General features: G+C 39.0%; 2 protein-coding genes across 10 annotated transcripts in view; both read left to right on the top strand.

The window, feature by feature from the left end:
* The first annotated feature begins 1,338 nt into the window (after positions 1-1,338).
* On the top strand, positions 1,339-15,838 carry impdh1b (IMP (inosine 5'-monophosphate) dehydrogenase 1b). 9 transcript variants are annotated; one of them, XM_044107697.1, is made up of 17 exons: positions 1,340-1,849; positions 5,881-5,979; positions 6,169-6,246; positions 9,353-9,401; positions 10,678-10,779; positions 10,870-10,944; positions 11,157-11,162; positions 11,366-11,572; positions 11,652-11,739; positions 11,811-12,010; positions 12,697-12,787; positions 12,937-13,032; positions 13,181-13,324; positions 13,433-13,577; positions 13,660-13,803; positions 13,882-13,965; positions 14,423-15,838. In XM_044107697.1, the coding sequence occupies exons 1-17, from the start codon at positions 1,632-1,634 to the stop codon at positions 14,442-14,444; spliced, it is 1,848 nt and encodes a 615-aa protein (XP_043963632.1). In that variant the 5' UTR covers positions 1,340-1,631; the 3' UTR covers positions 14,445-15,838. The 9 variants fall into 9 exon arrangements, with proteins under 9 accessions (XP_043963635.1, XP_043963632.1, XP_043963631.1 ...); XM_044107696.1 differs by having other exon boundaries at positions 6,166-6,246; XM_044107702.1 differs by lacking the exon at positions 1,340-1,849 and adding an exon at positions 3,932-4,088.
* Positions 15,839-17,093: 1,255 nt separating this feature from the next.
* LOC122826160 overlaps positions 17,094-18,144 on the top strand; it is a 31,106-nt gene continuing 30,055 nt past the window's right edge. The window contains exons 1-2 of the mRNA XM_044107706.1: positions 17,094-17,535; positions 17,624-17,765. The gene's annotated coding sequence lies outside the window, so the exon portion shown is untranslated. The remainder of the gene's footprint in view (positions 17,536-17,623; positions 17,766-18,144) is intronic.

Genomic DNA, 18,144 nt, shown 5'->3' with positions numbered 1-18,144 from the left:
TGTCAAAGTCACTCAGTCCTGATTTCCAAGGGACTGAAATCAAGGCTCTCTTCATTCATGAGATAAGGGCCTCAATGGACAAGGATTGTTGTACATTTGTAAATTTGCACAAAAGCTCATATGTTTCCAAACAATAACAAATGTACTTGTGCCATCCTTTCCAATGTGAATGGCATAATCTTGTAAAATTATTCATATGACTTGCTCTTTTTTGAGACACTTACACTACACTACAGACTACAAAGTATTTCACTTGGTTTTCATGTGAAAGACCAATACAAAGTTGTGCAAAATTATAAAGTTGCAGGAAATGAGGGGGAGAGGTTAGATTTATTGCCATGTATGACTAACAGTTCTGCTGTAGACAGTTCAGGAAGGCAGCCAAATCTTGGTAGCTTTAGAGTTGTGTGTACTCTTTCTGTTGGTTGTACATTTACTATGTGGTATCAGAGAAAAGGGGTCTAACTACAGAGGCTGGTCGGTTTTTAGATTTTTTTTGTAGCAGAATTTGAAATGGGTCAGTTTCAAATTCAATGAAGTGGCAGATTCTATATGATAAGCCTACAAAAGGCCTATGTGATAGGCCTTTGTAGGCCTAAATCCTAATTAGAATCTAATTAAGCTTGTGGATATAACACAGCAAAACAAAATGTGGGAAAGTTCAAGAGGTAATCGGTCACTGCACACACGACAAACTACACAAAGTTGGTGCCGGTAATGATTTTATTTTTTAGGAGCAGTGCTTTTGAAACCATTTGGACAGGTTGTGTAACCTGTTAGTGCAATCTGATTTTCAAGAATGTCATGACACAAATGTGTTTTGGGCACAATATGTCCGGTTAGGTTGAATCTCTGACTTTTAGCACTTATTTATTTGAGACAATAACTCACCTTTGTGATGTTAATGTTGCTCTTGCAGGTGTAAAAATGGGTTGCTCTCTTTTCAGACCATGTTGCCTCTAATACTGCAATCCTCTTTGTGAACATGACGTTGTGCCGCTGTTTGAAAGCAGGATTAACCCATACATAGAAAGAGAGTAGAACATTAAGAGAGCTTCATGAAGCACTCAGCAGGACGGCAACGCTCATGTTATACCCAGGAGCTGAGGGCAATGGGTTCCTCTTCCCAGGCGCACAAGGACATTAGATAAAAAAAAGTCTTTCCCCCTCCAAGATTTCAGCAGGCTCACCACAACAACAACAATGCATGCTGCAGGGACCATTGCCTCGGTGACGCCCTCTTGGTGGGAGAATTTCCTAGGGGGCGCCCTCTGCTGACACGCCTAGAGGTAGCCGGTATCTTCCTGCAGGCAGGTGCATCCTGTGCACCAGCAGACAGAGCAGTCTGAGAAAGGCTTAACTTTTTTGTTTTTAGACTCACAATTAGTTTGGTAAGCAACAGCAAAAGAAAGCGAGTATATGCCAGGATTCAGATTAGAATACTGTATTTGTTTTGCAAATTTTATGATTATTTTAAGTTCGTCTTGCTTCACTTTGGGGATTACTTCCCTACGCATTTAAGTGACTGTTGGAGATCTTTCTTATTTTAAAAAAAAATGTGTTAACATAACTTGCTGCACAACAAGACTGAGGGGCCCCCGTAGATTCAGGGTCAGATCTCTGGGCCAGCGATGGAAAGATTTGAATACAAGCACTTTGTGGACGGAGTAAGAGAGAGCCAGCACATTGACTACCGAGGAGTTGTAGGGGACACACAGGCTTCATATACGTGTGCTCCACTTAAGGAAGGGGATCACTGTATCCGGCACATTTCACATATCCATGGACACGAAACAGCAGCACAGCGGTACAATGCCATTCGGACTCAAGCAGGCTTTTCTCCAGAAAAGTGAGTGTTTAGCATCTACTTTTTTTTTTTAACGAACCTATGAGTACTTCATACTCCCTTCATGAGGAGGGAGTATGAAGTAGTTATAGGTTTGTCAAACCTATGACCTATGTCAAACCTGTGACTGGGAGCATAAATAATACTTGTGATGCCAGTTGTACTTGGCGACAGGTTGAATTTTAACCTTGTTGCTGCACCGCGCCTTGCTGTTGATGCCTGAGTCCTGGTTCAGGCGAGGACTCAGGCATGTTCAGGCTGATTCTCAGCACACATGCATGCACCTTGCAAATTCCTGGTTTGAACTGACCCACTGTTGATGCAGTCGACGCTAATGCAACACTAAGAGCTCCTCTTGAGTAGACAGGTATTATTTTGAACCTGACCCTTTCTGATCCTCGTGCACAAGCTTTGTGATTCACCACTCGGGCCAGAGAAAGCAGAATGCAGTGGGGAAGATAAACAACGCTGAATCAAGTGCTCAGAATAGCAGCAGTGCATAAAAGAACCACTGACCCATATCTGTTATGACCCACATTCGATATCACAGAAAGACACAGAGTGCAACAAATCGTCCTGAGTCAACTTGGCAGATAGCAAGCAACTCTTACCAAAGACTCATCCAGTAAGGAGTGTGAATTATATCTGTCAAAATTCTGCCCTCTATTTGCAATGGTTTGTATAGCACAGTTCTGATTGGCAGTTTTCTCTTTGCCTCTCTGAGCTGCGGTGAGGTAATGACAGATAAAATTAGCAGTGAGGAAGCAACAGGAAATGATTCTTGGCTGTCATCTGCTTGATGACAAAAGCATCATGTCAATTAGGAGGCATGAGTGCATGAAACAGCTATCACTTGCAAGGTGTGCGTTCGAAGGGATTAGGATTACTTCCGAAACCGTCCATGTAAAGTCATGCTCGGTTTCAGAGTGTGTTCTTATTGTTTTAAATATGACATCCTCTGGCACTTGTTAACTTCCCAATATGAGATGTTATCTGAGCAGAAAGCAGCTAATGCAAAGTAACCCAATGACTTAACAGACATAAGAAAAAAACAAAGAAAAAAACCTCACCTTGTAGTGTCTATAATGCCGACCTTGCATAGTTAGATTTCACGTGACTGCTTTCATGTGAATGAAGTGGTGACTGCTCTGTGCAATCAGGCCAATTATGATCATGTGAATGAGACATAAGGTCAAACAACCTTTTCTAACATTAATAAGATGGTTCACTTAAAAAAAGGACAAGCAGTCATGAGACATATTAGGTTTTGTGTATCTGATAAAAGCAAAAACTGAAAAGCCACAAAATGGCCCGTTTCATGGTCTGAAACGTCCAGACTACACAATGCTAATAGCTAGTCTGTTTGTAGTGCCTTTCAGCAGCTAAGTTTCAAATTTTGTCATGTTACAGCTATAAACCTTAGCGTATTTTTAGGGAATTTTATACTGTAGATGAAACAATAGTGCATAAATGTAATAATGGTCAGGGTTAACCTGGATTCAGCCTCGCATATATTCCCATCAACTCTGATCTGCTCAGAGCTTCCGAGGGATGCTGTGGGATATTTCCTCTGAAGAAAACGTTCCTCAGCATGATGCTGCCACAGCTATGCTTCCCCATAGGGATGCTCAAGGCTAGTTTTCTCCCACCCATACGATTTCCTTGTAGATCAATTTTGGTGTCACTGGATTTCATAGGGTTGCAAGAGTGAATGGGGCTGAATATAAATACATACCATTTTTTTATTTTTTAATAATAAATGTTGAATAGTACAAGTAATGCTTCTTCCACTTCACAATTATGCGTGCTGGTCTATCGGAAACAATCCCAGGATTGTTTCTGATAGAATTGCTCGGTTGCAAAATGTGGAAAAATTTCAAGCAGCATTACTTACTTCTGCAAAACAGTGTTATTTTATCTGGCACTAGATCAGCAAAGTCTTGTTGCTGATGAGTGGTGCTCAGGTGATTATTGAATGACTACAGGAAGTATGTCCACAAATTCTGCCTAGGCACCCAACCCCATATAATTTTATCTCGGCCTGATCGCAGGATCGATTGGGTTAACTGGCCTCATGGTGGAAGTAGGGAGGAGGGGATGTGACGCTGCTTTCAGTACATAACACCAACAGTGTCTGCAGAAAGCGACCAAGCAACCACTTCTCAGCCTCCTGCAGACATATATATTCACATCTTGGACTGAAAAAGGATCTTTGTTTTCATCTTGTTCATTTCTCCACGAGGTATTTTAGTAGTTCCGCCTTTATAGTCGCGTTCGTACGGTTTCGCGAGGGTCTCGCAGCTGGAAAGTTGTTCCCTATTTTTTTTTTGTCAACGTGGGCATCTGGTTTCTGAGGCAGCTGCTAGCTTACTCAAAGAAAGATACTCGACTTTACCCTTGGGGTAAACTTAAACAGTTTAAGCCGCTTTAGTGGCTGCTAAACAAGCTTAAGTCGTAGACCTTAAATTCTCGGAAGAATTGACCGAACCCTAAGATAGGGCAACAAAACCTGCTAATGCTACATGCTAGCGGTCGCTCCCACATGTCTACAAACGGAGTAGTCTGGATGTAGTTCATGTGGTTACCCACAAGTTCGTCATCGTTAATATGGAACTATGTTGGCTTTATAATGGGTTCAACAGCAAAACTGTCCGAAATTTTAGAATTGTATTTATGTAGCTTTATTTTTTTTTAAATGCTAAAAAATATTGTTGACTCAGAGTTTAGATCTTTAACATTTATGTGGGCGTTATAACGTTGCAAACTGGTGGTGATAATAATGTTGGACTATATAACCTCTTAGAGTGACTAGCAGATATTAAATGTTATTGCTCAAAGCGAATAATGTTAATCATTGAACTAGCTAACCTAGATGTAGCGACTGAAGTGTGTAAACAGGTGTTCACGCATCTTTTTTCTCCACGCTAAATAGTTCATTTAATGTAACCTTTGCTGAAGTTGCAGTAAATTTTGCTAACAGGACATTATTTTACTATTTTTTTCTTGAATAGAGTCGAACTAAAGGAGACCTGTGAGTCCAGTGCCAAACTTGCGTTACAGATAATAGACGTCTTCCTTCTAGATATTCACCATTACTTATAGGGACATTCTACAGACATAAATAATGTTTGTGAACCTTATTTCTAATTCGGCGTGATTAAAACGCTAAAATAGAACGAATAGTTGCGACATTTACCTACTGTATCTTCAATGAAAGTAGTTTGTAAGTGTTTTTCATTATACTTCATTACTCTTAAACTTACCTTTCCAAATGCTGCAGAAAAAAGAAACACGTTTTGCTGGTAGATAATTATATATTGATTGCAGTAAGTTCCTCATAACTTTTTCCATCTGCATGGCAAAGACCAGTTAAAAGATAAACAAGATTAGGAAAATACCGTAAGGTGGGCTGCTTCCTGTTCCCAAAATGTAGAGATAAGCCCCCCTGCTCCCAATAGATTTTAAAGCCTATCATAAATGGTCAAATAGATGCACCTAAGTGTAAAAAACAAGGAATGATTTGAAGCATCGTATTTTTTGTTATCTACGGGTGTGGAATGCTAGCAGCTAGTGTTTGCTGGCTTCCGATAATCTAATCTAGGTCACCAGGCCAGAGACAGTTCAGTCAAGATACATATGATGGTGCAGAGGACTTTGTGTGTGTAATGCAGCATTTAATTTACTATAATTTTGAACAAAATTTAAGATGTATGTTTTGTGAAATTCAAAATGTCCCACTGTTTACCTGCAGTGATGGATCTGTGTGTTACTCGGTCAACGTTCAGGATTTATGCTAAACATTGGATAGTGTGAGGACCATTTCACTTATTTTTTTTTCCTTTTATTTTGTGATGCAATAGTTCAGATCTCGTGGGGACAGTGTATTACTTTTTAACTAAGCTTCTATGTGATTTAAAATGTTTCCTACAGAACACTGCATTTTGTACGGGTCCTGCAAAACATTAAATCCCTGTCGTCATGTGCATAGTGTAAATGTTTTCCTGAGGTTGTGCTTCTATGTGATCTTTCGGCAGCATGGCGGATTATTTAATCAGTGGTGGTACGGGCTACGTCCCAGATGACGGACTGTCGGCACAGCAGCTCTTTTCAGTTGGCGACGGCCTTACATACAAGTAAGTATCCACGCATCACAGAATGCAAGTTTTTCTTTTCTTTCTTTTTTTCCCCCCACACATCTCTGTACATTCGTGAAACAGAATCAAAAGGTTTGCAATTTTTCTGTTTAAGAGCTCAATTAGGCTAGGTTAAGATAAGTGTGCACATCAGTGCTTTGTAATGGTCAACGCATTTTGAACCAGCAGATCTGACCAACAGTGTGTTGTCTCGGATGGCCATACGGCTGAAGAGCTATGCTCTAAAGGAGAAGGGTTGACTTACAAGTGAGTGAACCAATCATCTTCAAAGCATTAAAGAAACCCTCTGTCTATGGAGGATGTTTTTTTTTTGTTGTTTTTTTTTATTTAAAGGGGGAAGCAAATTATTGCTCTTTAAAGAAAAACTATTTGCATTTATCCCAAAATTATGCTGATTTTTTTATGCAATAAAGTGACAGAAGCTTTGCTTGAATGCTCAACTTGATCTTGGTTATGGGGGAAAAAATTTTTATTTCGCTCCCGTCAGCATAACGCTTGTTATTATTTACCTAAACAGATCAATAAAGTGCTTGACCTCTCTTGTAAACACAGAATGCATGACTATTTCTTGCACATTTTGTGCTCCGTCAGAGGGTCTAATGAAGCACCGTTGCCTCACCCTTTCTTGCTTCTTTCTTACCATGTTGGTGGCACATGCTTTATGGATCAGCTAGCCATGGATTGAAACTTAAATTCATAGTTGAAACCTATAAGTTTACATACACTGTATTAAAAGACGCATAACCTGTTTTTCTTTTTTCTTTTTGTTTTAGTTCATCAGTGTTAAATCAGACAGTTTAGGGCAGTTAGGATTGCCAAAATTATTTTTAATTCCTAAATACCTGAAATAAAAGTCGAGGTTTTTAATTTGGTTTATCTAGTGGATCAGTTTCTTTTCTGACAGAGAAATAAATAAGACTTACGGACGTATAGTAATAGACTTAAAAACCCCGGGAAGACTTCGCTTTAAAAATGTGTTTTTTTTTAAACACTTTTTTATTGCTTTTATTATCCTGGCATTAAACAAGTAGATATAATTCTGCTTTCACAAGAATGATTCAGCATCACAGCAAGAGAAAGAAAAGTACGGTAATGTTTCTTTTCTGCAGAGTAGGTAAACCTCAGGTTTCATCTGTATAGAAATAGCTAAACATAAAGCCATCCATCTTTTTGTTTTAGAACAAAAAGATTCTCAAACTGAGATGCATGTGCAGCTTCTTTCCACTCATCAATCCGCAACCATTCTATCAGTTTTCAACTCTTACTCATGCTCAAGATCTCTTTACAGCTGTCCTCTAAAGCACTTCTAATTATTAGCTGAAAATCGCAAAATTTCTGGCCTCGTCCTGTTTCTGCTTCGCTACTGCTCAGCAATAAGACAACGTTTCTGTAAAACATTTTACTTATAGCTGCCTGAATGGGCATCATGTAACTTAGTTAAAGGTTTCGTTGTCTTTTTTGTTTTGTTTTTCTCTATAAAAGATGATTGTAGCACTGGTTGAAATTCAGCATTATTTTGTCTCGATACAAAATAATTATAAATTATGTGATGTGTAAAATCGTTAGTTTTTTATCTTTACTCGTGAAAAACCTAACAAGCAAGATCACACAGGAACTCATTGTTCATTGTTAGTGACAGTAGAAACTTCCTGTATCATTGTGCCATAAATACCACATGCACAAATTACACTTCAGACGTCAGTCTGTGCTTTCGGATATGTGCACCTGCATGTTAAATACTTCAGACTGATTGACATGGTTACGCCCAGGTTTTATTTGTGTAAAGGGCAGAAACAAGAAGATAGACTGCTTTTTTTAATGTCAAGAGATTAATCGGTGAAAAAGCAAAAGTGGCACCATGACGGGGATAAATTACAACAAAAATATTGTATTATGATATGTTTGATAGAAAGATGAAAGTGCAAAACTGTCTGAAAACCAGATGGTTTGCGTAGTATTTAAAAGTAGAGCATAGGTTCTAAAGATGGAGATAGAAGAGAACCCATTACAGGCTCACTTTCCTTCCTCTTTACAGACTGCTTTGTCTATAACATGAAATTACAATGAAATAAATGTAAATTTGAAGTTTGTTACATGAGAATGATTGGAAAAGGTCAATGGGTTTAAAAAAAAAATAAATCAAAGGATAATCCAAAATCCACCATAATTCATGGTTGTACAAAAACATTCAGCTGGACGGTATTGTTTCAGAAACATGATTGGCATGTAGAATACCATTCTTTTTCACGTCTAGTAATGGGTGTCTATGCATACCATTTATAGATTTGAAATGTAATTTGGTTTTAATTTGATACTGGATTTTAAGAATGCTCTTTAGACTTATTTAATTTGTTTTGATTGTTCCCATGTGAAAATGCGAGATTCCTTGAATGCTAAGGATGAGAGAAAGTGAGTAAAGTGACCTTTTATTTTTTAATTTTTTATTTTTTTTAAGCTTTCAAACACTCCCACTTAGCATCCTGGATTTGTCTACATTTAACATTCAAATGAAAACCACAATAAGGCCACAGGCTTTTGTTTCCTTTCGGAATCGGAGCCTGTTTGCTTCTGACTCTGAGTCGGTTCAGACTGCGATGCTGCTGAGGTCTGAGGCTTCAGCTAAATGCTAACAGATGTGGACCCTTCCCAGTTTGCGGCTGGGACTCCTGCCTTTTAGTGACCCATTCAGGGAAGCTAATTTTGGTCCTCTTGGTCTCCACCCACGCTGAAGCAAAATAGATTTAAAGTCATCCCTCATATTCCAGTCTCCTGCACCTTTCATGTAGTGCTCATCTTTCCTCAGTTTGGATCTATTCCTACTATGTACTCCTCATCTGACATTCATTTTAAAAATGCAAAGCTCCCATTTAGGTCTGTGCCGCTCCATTCGTCTACTGCATGGTCTCACACCCATCTGTAAAAACGACTAAGTACACATAAACTGCCTGAAGGGGGGGGCACACACACACACACACACACACTATTTCTATCTAGCTTTTTCTCCTCAAAATTATTTCATTCTAGTTCCTGTAGTGTTTACTCAGCATGAAGAGGTCAACTCTAGCTTTTTAGTAGGTACATGGTGTACCCTGCTGTTTTTAGTGTCTGTTCTCAGCCATGTTTTTCTTCTGGAAAACATAAAGAGAGAACTCGTAACAATAAGATGTAATTCAAATCCTCAGTTTGGTCTAAAAACGGTTTATGTTGTTCTTTCGGCTCATATTAAGTGAAGTCTGAATCTGGGGCTCCTGGAGTTTCTATTAAAGATTGATTATGTTTTGAGATTTCAATGATGATCCATTATTTTTCCATTCTTTTCTCTTTAATTTCTGATTTCTTCTTTGTCTTTCAGTGACTTCCTGATTTTGCCTGGCTTCATTGACTTTACCTCTGATGAAGTGGTGAGTCCTATTTCAGCTTTTAGGTTTTTCCTAGTCATGGCTTTACTCCCTCATGATGAAAATGTTTGTAAATTATCTTCTTAAACGAAAAGAAAGCAGAGCTACATGTAAAACCTTCCATCGCAGCCTCATTTTCTATATCCAGTTGTTTACAGGAGTTGTGGTATTTTCCACTTCTTACTGACACGAGAGCTGCTCTTTTTCTGACTTTCTGTTTTTGCTCCCTGTGGTCAGACACTGGCTGCACCCACACCCCTCATGTTTACGTTCACGTCTAGTCAGTGGCTCATCCGTCTCTCAAGAGATGAGTTAATCTCCGGGCTTTACACAAAATGAGACCTCCCTCTTCTGCTCCATCCATTTCTAAGGGTTTTAGTTTAATTGATATATAATCTCTCTGCGAGTTCTCCAGCACACCAGAGCTGTTGTTTACGACTGACCAGTTTAAAGGGCTCAGTTTGATATTATTTAATAATGGATACATGGAAACAGCCTATTTGGTTGGCGGTCTGAGAGTCTGGTTTGAGCATTAACAAGTTAGCATTCATGCAAATACGCTAGCTAGGAGTACCAAGTTATTTAAAAAAAGAAATCAATTAAAAAAGAAACCTACAATATTTTCTAGTTGTGCTGTTTTTAAGAAACAAGTTTGAATATTTCTGATAACAACTAACATGGAAAGCCATGATGGGAAATACTAGGCGTAACACCCCTCAGTCTTATCAAGAACATGTTGGTTTGATACTTGAAGTTTCATTCTGCTGGGCAATATTTCATTAAATTTGTGAGGTTTTTGACTTCCCTCTCTGACTCAAAGCCTCCCATTGAGTAAAGTCAGAATACGATATTATACGTTTTGCCTTCACTGTGAACTCCTGAGAAACACAACGATATGCCTCCATAGTTTACGTCTAGGTGAGATAGAGAGCAAATCTGAGACGTGAGTTAGACTGATTTGCTGGTTTCCCATGCGAGGAATGCTTCTTCTGTTTTATTTTTTTTTTTCGTTTCACAAGTGTTAAAAAAAAAAAAAATCCCAAAAATGCTGGTTCTTGTGGGAGTGGATGATAAGTGACGGTAAATTCTGTTGTTTAGGGAAACATAGTGATGAGCCAGAGCACAATTTACTGGATTTAATGTTCAGCCATCTTAAATCACAGAGTAACGCCAAACTGAGACACTTTGGGACTTTTCCTTTCACATTAACTAAAAATAGTGATGCAGTGTATTACGCCCCCTGCTGGATGAAGTGTGCAATCTGCTTTAACTTTTACAGGATCTGACGTCAGCACTCACCAAGAAGATCACCCTGAAAACCCCTCTTATCTCGTCGCCCATGGACACCGTCACAGAGTCAGCCATGGCAATTGCTATGGCGGTAAGGAAACGCAGAATTCGCTTTTATTTTTTTGATCTGCGTGTACAACTTTTTAATGCTAAATGTGGTTTTTCCTTCTTAATTTGCTAGCTAATGGGAGGAATGGGATTCATTCATCACAACTGCACACCTGAATTCCAAGCCAATGAGGTCCGGAAGGTCAAGGTAAAGGAACAATTTCTGCTTCTATCATGTTCCTTATAAATGATGTGTATTTTTTTTAATCATGCATGTTGTATGTTATTTTGATCGCAGAGGTTGTTGTGGTGTTTTTGTTTTGTCAAATCTTACCGAAATGGAATAAAGTACAAATGATTAATCTGATGCTGCTCTCTTGACTTTTCCTAATTTTTTCTCCCTTATCTTTTTTTATATAGCATATGGTAACTTTCACCTTCTGTGTGTGGTGCATGTTTTTATTGTTATTGCTGTGTATGTTTTCCCTTTTTTTGTTGCGTGCAGTGTGTTACAATTTCTTACTTGTGTGGAGTTGTTTTTGCTACATCTGCTGCTTCACTCACAAACCAAAGCCTACTTTGGTCACAAAATGATTCATGATTTCGTTTACTTTTATGTTCCTTTCCAGAGGTTCGAACAGGGCTTTATCACAGACCCGGTCGTAATGAGTCCGTGTCACACGATTGGAGACGTGTTTGAGGCCAAAGTAAGACACGGTTTCTCTGGAATTCCCATCACGGAGACGGGAAAAATGGGCAGCAAGCTGGTTGGGATTGTCACCTCCAGAGATATCGACTTCCTCTCTGAAAAGGACCATGGCAAACCTCTGGAGGAGGTGTGCTACTTATCATTTCTGGGAGTTTTTCACACATTGATTTTGTTTTATTACCGTAATCATGCTTGTAATCTTCCAGGCTATGACGAAAAGAGAGGACTTGGTGGTAGCTCCAGCTGGGGTCACTCTCAAAGAAGCCAATGATATTTTACAGAGGAGCAAAAAAGGTAAACATTGGCGTGTTAAAGCGGAGCTTCTTGTGTTGCTTCCTGAGCTCATTTTGATGCTCTCATTTCAGGCAAGCTTCCCATTGTGAATGATAATGACGAGCTGGTGGCCATTATCGCCAGGACAGATCTGAAGAAGAACAGAGACTACCCGCTAGCATCAAAAGATTCACGCAAACAGCTTCTCTGTGGTGCCGCCATCGGCACCAGGGAGGATGACAAATACAGACTGGACCTACTGGTGCAGGCTGGGGTTGATGTGGTTGTGCTGGTAGGTGTTATTTATATATATATATGTGTGTGTGTGTGTGTTTTGTGATTATTATTTTAGGGGAAAGGTGTCCTTTTTTTATCAGTGATTGAGAAACAGGCCTGTTGGAAGATAAATCTGCATGATCTTCTCGCAGTGTGTTCATGTCAGGAGGTGAAGTTGCTGTTGGGAGAATTTTGGTTGTCATCCCTCCAGTGAGTTAAGCCACAGAGCACCCTCTGGTGGCCATTGCTGACCACTGCGTTACTTCGGGAGGTTTTGAAGAATTGTGCTGGATAAATGCACTACAAGCTGTAGCCGATTCTGACTACAAACTGCATCTCTACAGTCATTGAAATACTTATAAGACCTTTATAGTAAAATCTTTATGCTGTATTTTTCTAATATTGATCTTCTGTTAAAACATTCACATTAATATTTCCTTTCTGCTTTCTGTCTGTAGTTTTGTAGGTCCTATATTTAAAACCTAACCATACCAGAATTATCTGTCAAGGATTCATAATAAACTTCTAAATTTATTTTTAAGAAAGGACCAAGAACTCTGAAAATTCAAGCCATTATCCAATCACAGTGATGCAATTGTTTTGTAATGTAAAACCCACACATAATTTGTTCATATTCTATTCAGAACTTTCTGAAGTGTGGTATACTTTTACCTAAAACAAAAAATGTTTCTGTATTTCCAGGATTCTTCACAGGGCAACTCAGTGTATCAGATCAACATGATCAGCTACATTAAACAAAAGCATCCTGAAGTACAAGTCGTGGGAGGAAACGGTGAGTTTGTTGCAAGTGGAAATAGCTGAGTTATCTGGGTTAAAAGTTAAAATCAAGCAACTGCTATCAGTTCTTGGGACTGTCTTACAAAATGTTGCAAGGATAGAATTGCTGCTGTTTAATTTTAATATTTATTTTATTTTCTGCAGTGGTTACAGCAGCCCAGGCCAAGAATCTGATTGATGCCGGAGTGGATGCTCTGAGGGTTGGGATGGGTTGTGGCTCCATTTGCATCACGCAGGAAGGTACTTGACAACTGAGCACAAAGATGGCAATGCAGAAAAGTTTGCAGTCCACTTACCACTTGTAAAGCTATGGGACTGCAGGTCCACTACAGCAGACTGACTGCTCTGCATCAACTGTATTTATTTATTTTTCTTTAATTCCTTTTAGTGATGGCTTGTGGGCGTCCTCAGGGAACCTCTGTGTATAAAGTAGCAGAGTACGCGAGACGTTTTGGCGTGCCGGTGATTGCGGATGGCGGTATTCAGACTGTGGGCCACGTGGTGAAGGCTCTGTCTCTGGGAGCATCGACTGGTGAGGCCCAAATGTTTACCATGAGAAACAGCCCCGTCCAATTTCTAGCTATTTCATGCCATTGTTTAAATATCTGTCATCATACTATGTGTGAAACCTCTTCAACAGTTATGATGGGCTCCCTGCTAGCTGCAACCACCGAGGCTCCTGGAGAGTACTTCTTCTCAGACGGGGTGCGACTGAAGAAATATCGGGGGATGGGCTCTCTGGATGCGATGGAGAAAAGCACCAGCAGCCAGAAGCGCTACTTTAGGTGTGTGGGAGCTGAAAAGTCTTAAATACAAATGTTATATTTGGGTGAAGTGAGTTTTAAGCGGGTGATGTCGTCTCTTCAGTGAGGGTGACAAGGTGAAGGTCGCTCAGGGCGTGTCGGGCTCAGTCCAGGACAAAGGCTCCATCCATAAGTTTGTGCCGTACCTCATAGCTGGAATCCAACATGGCTGCCAGGACATCGGAGCAAAGAGCCTGTCTGTCCTCCGGTGGGGTTTCTGTTTTACTTGGAGCACGTGTTTATTATTTATGTATACTACATTAAAATAATAATATTTTTTTCTTAGTTCTATGATGTACTCTGGGGAACTGAAGTTTGAGAAGCGAACTATGTCTGCACAGGTTGAGGGAGGCGTTCATGGACTACACTCGTAAGTAACTTAAAAAAAAAAGTATAAACCTAGTATGACACAAAAATACTAAACTTTCTTCTAAAGTATTTTTTGTAACACAATTTTTAAACAAGTTACAAATCAAATTTAATTTCAGAAAAGAAACCAAAATATATAAAATATCTAGAATTCAGTTCTTTACCTTTTCAAACTCTTGAAGGTTTCTATGTCGAAGAGAGAATCCAAAGATCTGGAAATTTCCATTCTGTGGTTAAGCAGTTGTATAAAATGGACCACAGTGACATAACATCAAATTGTTTGTCAAAGAGGCATATTTTTCTGAAACACAAATTTATCGAGCCAGAACCAGAGGCTCGATGAATTTGTAACATTCTTCCCTTGCCTGTGATTCTGCTCACATTTCTGAAGTCTGGTTTTAAGCTGAATGACATCCTACAGACTAAGTGCTGATCTTTTTGTTTCTTTGCCTCCACAGTTATGAGAAGCGACTTTACTAAATGGAGCTTAAGGAAGACTGAAGGAGATCCAATCTGACAGTGACCAAATGTTTTAAAAACTTCTGCTGAAATCCACAACAACTCCCTCTCTGCTTCCTCTGCATTAAGCCCACTCGCTCACTTTTCACAAACGGCTGATTTGGGGTAGAGGACGGAAACGTAGCAAATGGAGAATCTTCAAACCTACACCGGCTCTCTGAACACCTCAGTCTTTGCTCTCAAGAAGTGGCGCATCAGGGTTATCTTTTTTTGTTTGTTTGTTTGTTTGGTTCATGAGTGTGCAGCCCCACACCAGGTTCATGTGCGTGAGGCTGATGGTTGTGAGAGAACCTGTGAATTCCAGGTTGTGTGAGGTTACAGTAAAGTCGGGACGGGGTAAAGGCGCGCTGTGTTGTATTTGTCCTGTCGGAAACAGCCGTGGCGCAGATCAGCAGCATCTTTTCGTGGCTCGTTTTGGGTCCAGCATCTACCAGCAAACGCGCCACCTGAACCTTAACTCATCTCCGTTCAACAACACAGATTGCAGAACACAAAATGGCACGTCTCTCTTTGTGCTCCGTGCCAGTGTGGACCGGCAAACCTTTCTGAGTAATAATTCTAGGTCATTGCAGATGTATGCTGCTCGTATTACAACACGTTATTTACTTGGTGTATAGTGCGTTCTTACAATTGAGTCATTTGTCATCGTTGTTAATTGAATCAGAATAGAGGGCAGATCTGCAGTGGGGCCTTTTTTTTTTATTTCTTTTTTTCCTCTTTGGAAATTCAATCATTCTGAGCCAAATAACCAGTGCCCCATCTCAGTGTTGGTATTTGTAACATGGAGGGCACCAAAAGCTAATGAACATAAGTTATGTTTAGGATGTATAATGGGTCAATCATAAACACTCAAAGTGACTATTTCCTTTGTTGTAATCTGAATATTTTTTCAGAGAAAAACTCTTTATATTAAACCTGTAGAGTCCTGGCGACTTTGATTTCAGCTGGAAGGTTTTTGATAATGCATGTTTTTATTTCACTGAGCCAAGTGTGGCTGTGTTTGTATTCTGCTTAGATCGCAAACATACTGCCAAGTGTATCTACACTTCTTTTTATTTTATTTTATTTTTTTTTAAACCTTAATACCAAAACTGGTGTGGCAGTTAGCTCATCTGTTTCTTTCCTGTCAGGCATGGATTGTTGCGTTTTTATCTGTTCACCAGAGGTATGCCTTGAAATAGAGATGGAGACATCAGCGCAGTGAATAGCGACACGTTCTTGCCACATTTTATTTGAGTGTCTTTGTTTGCCGTTCAGTTGATGTTGGGGTTAGAAATTGTTCAAAGTGGATATCCTTGCCATACTTTTACCGTACTTTTTTTCTTCTTTTTTTTTTCTCTAACCCAATGAAGTTTCTCCATCCCACACAAGGTGAACTAACAGTGCTTGCAGTTATAATGACTTTCAAGAAAAATGTACATGACTATGACTCAAGAAAACAAATGCCTACAATAAGTTTGAAGTAACTGCTGTTTATTCCAGATTTCTTATTTAAAACAGGTCATTCAGCTGTCCAGAATGTTTTAATTGTGAAGTACTGAGTCCTGTTAGTCCATCCACAAAGCACAACTGACATTTGTTTTCAGCGATTGTCAACACTGAGTGACACATTTTGCAACCAAAAACCTTCTCTCTCTTTTTTTGTAAACTGATGGGAAAATCTTCAGTTATTATCCATCAGGGGATTTTGAAGAAGATCACTTTAGGATATGTTTACAGTAAAAACTCTCATAAGAGGAAAGTTGCTTTTTCTGTTTTTAATATGTTAAAATAAATAAATACAATACTGTGCTTGAGCCCCTGTCTTTCTTTCTTTTCAATGAGATTTATGTTTAATTTTAAGAAAAAGAAGACAAATATTTAACGCTTTATTTCAACTTAAATTAATATGCCAGTCAGGATTGTACAGTGCTGTGAAAAAGTACAAATGTCTTTCTTTTTTTTGTCACACAGAAATGTTTTTGTTAATCAAACGAAATATTTCTGACAAAGACAACCAGAGCAAACAACCCAGTAATCAAACTTTAATTTAGCAAAGGAAACCAGCTATCAAAACCAATCTGTTAGAACATGAATAAGCTGTTAACACGATTATTGATTCACTTTATATTACCCAGAACTCTTCCTGATTTCTGTCTGATGAAATGGGCATTTTGATCAATTTTACTGAGCTAACATCAGCAGACTGACCCATCTTAAAAATAAAAATCTTGATGATCTCAAAAGAGTTTAGGAAAATTATCTGCAGGCTGTAAAACCAGAGGTCCCCACACAGGGGTGCTGCAAGACTGGCTTAAAGCGGGTTCCCGAGGGCTGACAAACTTCGAATCGGCACGGAGCCGCGACAATAAGCCGAGTTTCAACCACCGAGGTCGACATGCGCAGTACTCCCTGAAGGGGCCCTATTTCTCAAACCCTCAACTAGCGCAGCTGAAACTTATCAAAATTAGTGAGAGCGCCATTTTCGACGTAAATATACCTTCTAGTGTTAAAAAAACGACAGAAACTAACACACATGGTAAGTAGTGTTGACTTAATACATGAACTAGTTTAGGCACAGAGCAGGTTGACATAACCTGCTTCTGTTGGGTAGAACTTCCTCAGGTAAAAGGGTAAAACGATAAAACCAGCTTGCTTGGACAATACTTTTTATTTGACTCCAGCAAATTTTAACTCTCAAAGTTACAAGGCTAAATTACAGGCAAATTTAGACAACGTACAGTGACTGTGGAAGTTGACTGTTTTATCCTACTTTTTGTGTTTTTAAGAAGTCTATTTGAGCATCTAACTTTGTTTATTTGCTGTATTATGCTGTAAATATAGCTCTAAATAATCATAACACAAACTTCAACAAATAGCACCCCTCTCTTTTTGAATTATGTTAATTCACAGCCACTGTATATTTAAGTAAAAATGTTAATGATACAACAAAGGCTTTTAAGATATTATCCTTGTTGCAAATAAATATTTTTCTTTTACCTCTTTAGGATTGCTGCAAGTTAAAGCACTTGCATTGAAGGATGGGACATTGCATCTTGAATTCCAGTGAACTGTAAGTTTGATATCCTTGATTGTAACTGATTATAGAGTACAGTTTTATAGTCTTTGTAGCATGTCGTGTTTTTTGTTTCTCATTTCAGTTCCATCATGACCCACTTCCAGCTCCATCTACAGCAAGGGGGGAGTCGACCTCCAACTCTAGTTAATTAGTGGACTCTGTATTTTCTGCCTCCAGAAGAAGAACAGCAGCATCAATCTCTCCAAGTGACTAAACAGATATCTGTGAGTTCTCACAATTTCTTTTAAATTCTTGGCATACAGTATATCCTCCAATGATTTTATGTATGTGTAAATGAAGTGACACGCTAAGCATTTTTTGCAAGAAACTCTAATCACCTTGCTACATCCTGTTACCTAGCAATTTCAAATTAAAGTTGCTCAAAACAAACAAAAGGAAAAAAAAGAGGGTAAAATAAAGTGAAGCTATAAGAATGGAATAGTCAAAGTCTTAACGTTCTGCTAGTTGTTCCAAGCTCTTAATGGAGCTTATTGCAACGAAGGTTGTCACAAATATAAGGTTTACGGTTCAAATACTTTTTCACACAGGGCCAGATTGGTTTGGACAGCTGTTATTTTTTAATTGTCTAATTTGAAAAGTGAA

The sequence above is a fragment of the Gambusia affinis genome, linkage group LG23 (genome assembly GCF_019740435.1).
Source record: "Gambusia affinis linkage group LG23, SWU_Gaff_1.0, whole genome shotgun sequence".
NCBI lineage: Eukaryota > Metazoa > Chordata > Actinopteri > Cyprinodontiformes > Poeciliidae > Gambusia > Gambusia affinis.
This window is presented reverse-complemented; position numbering and strand designations above follow the sequence as displayed.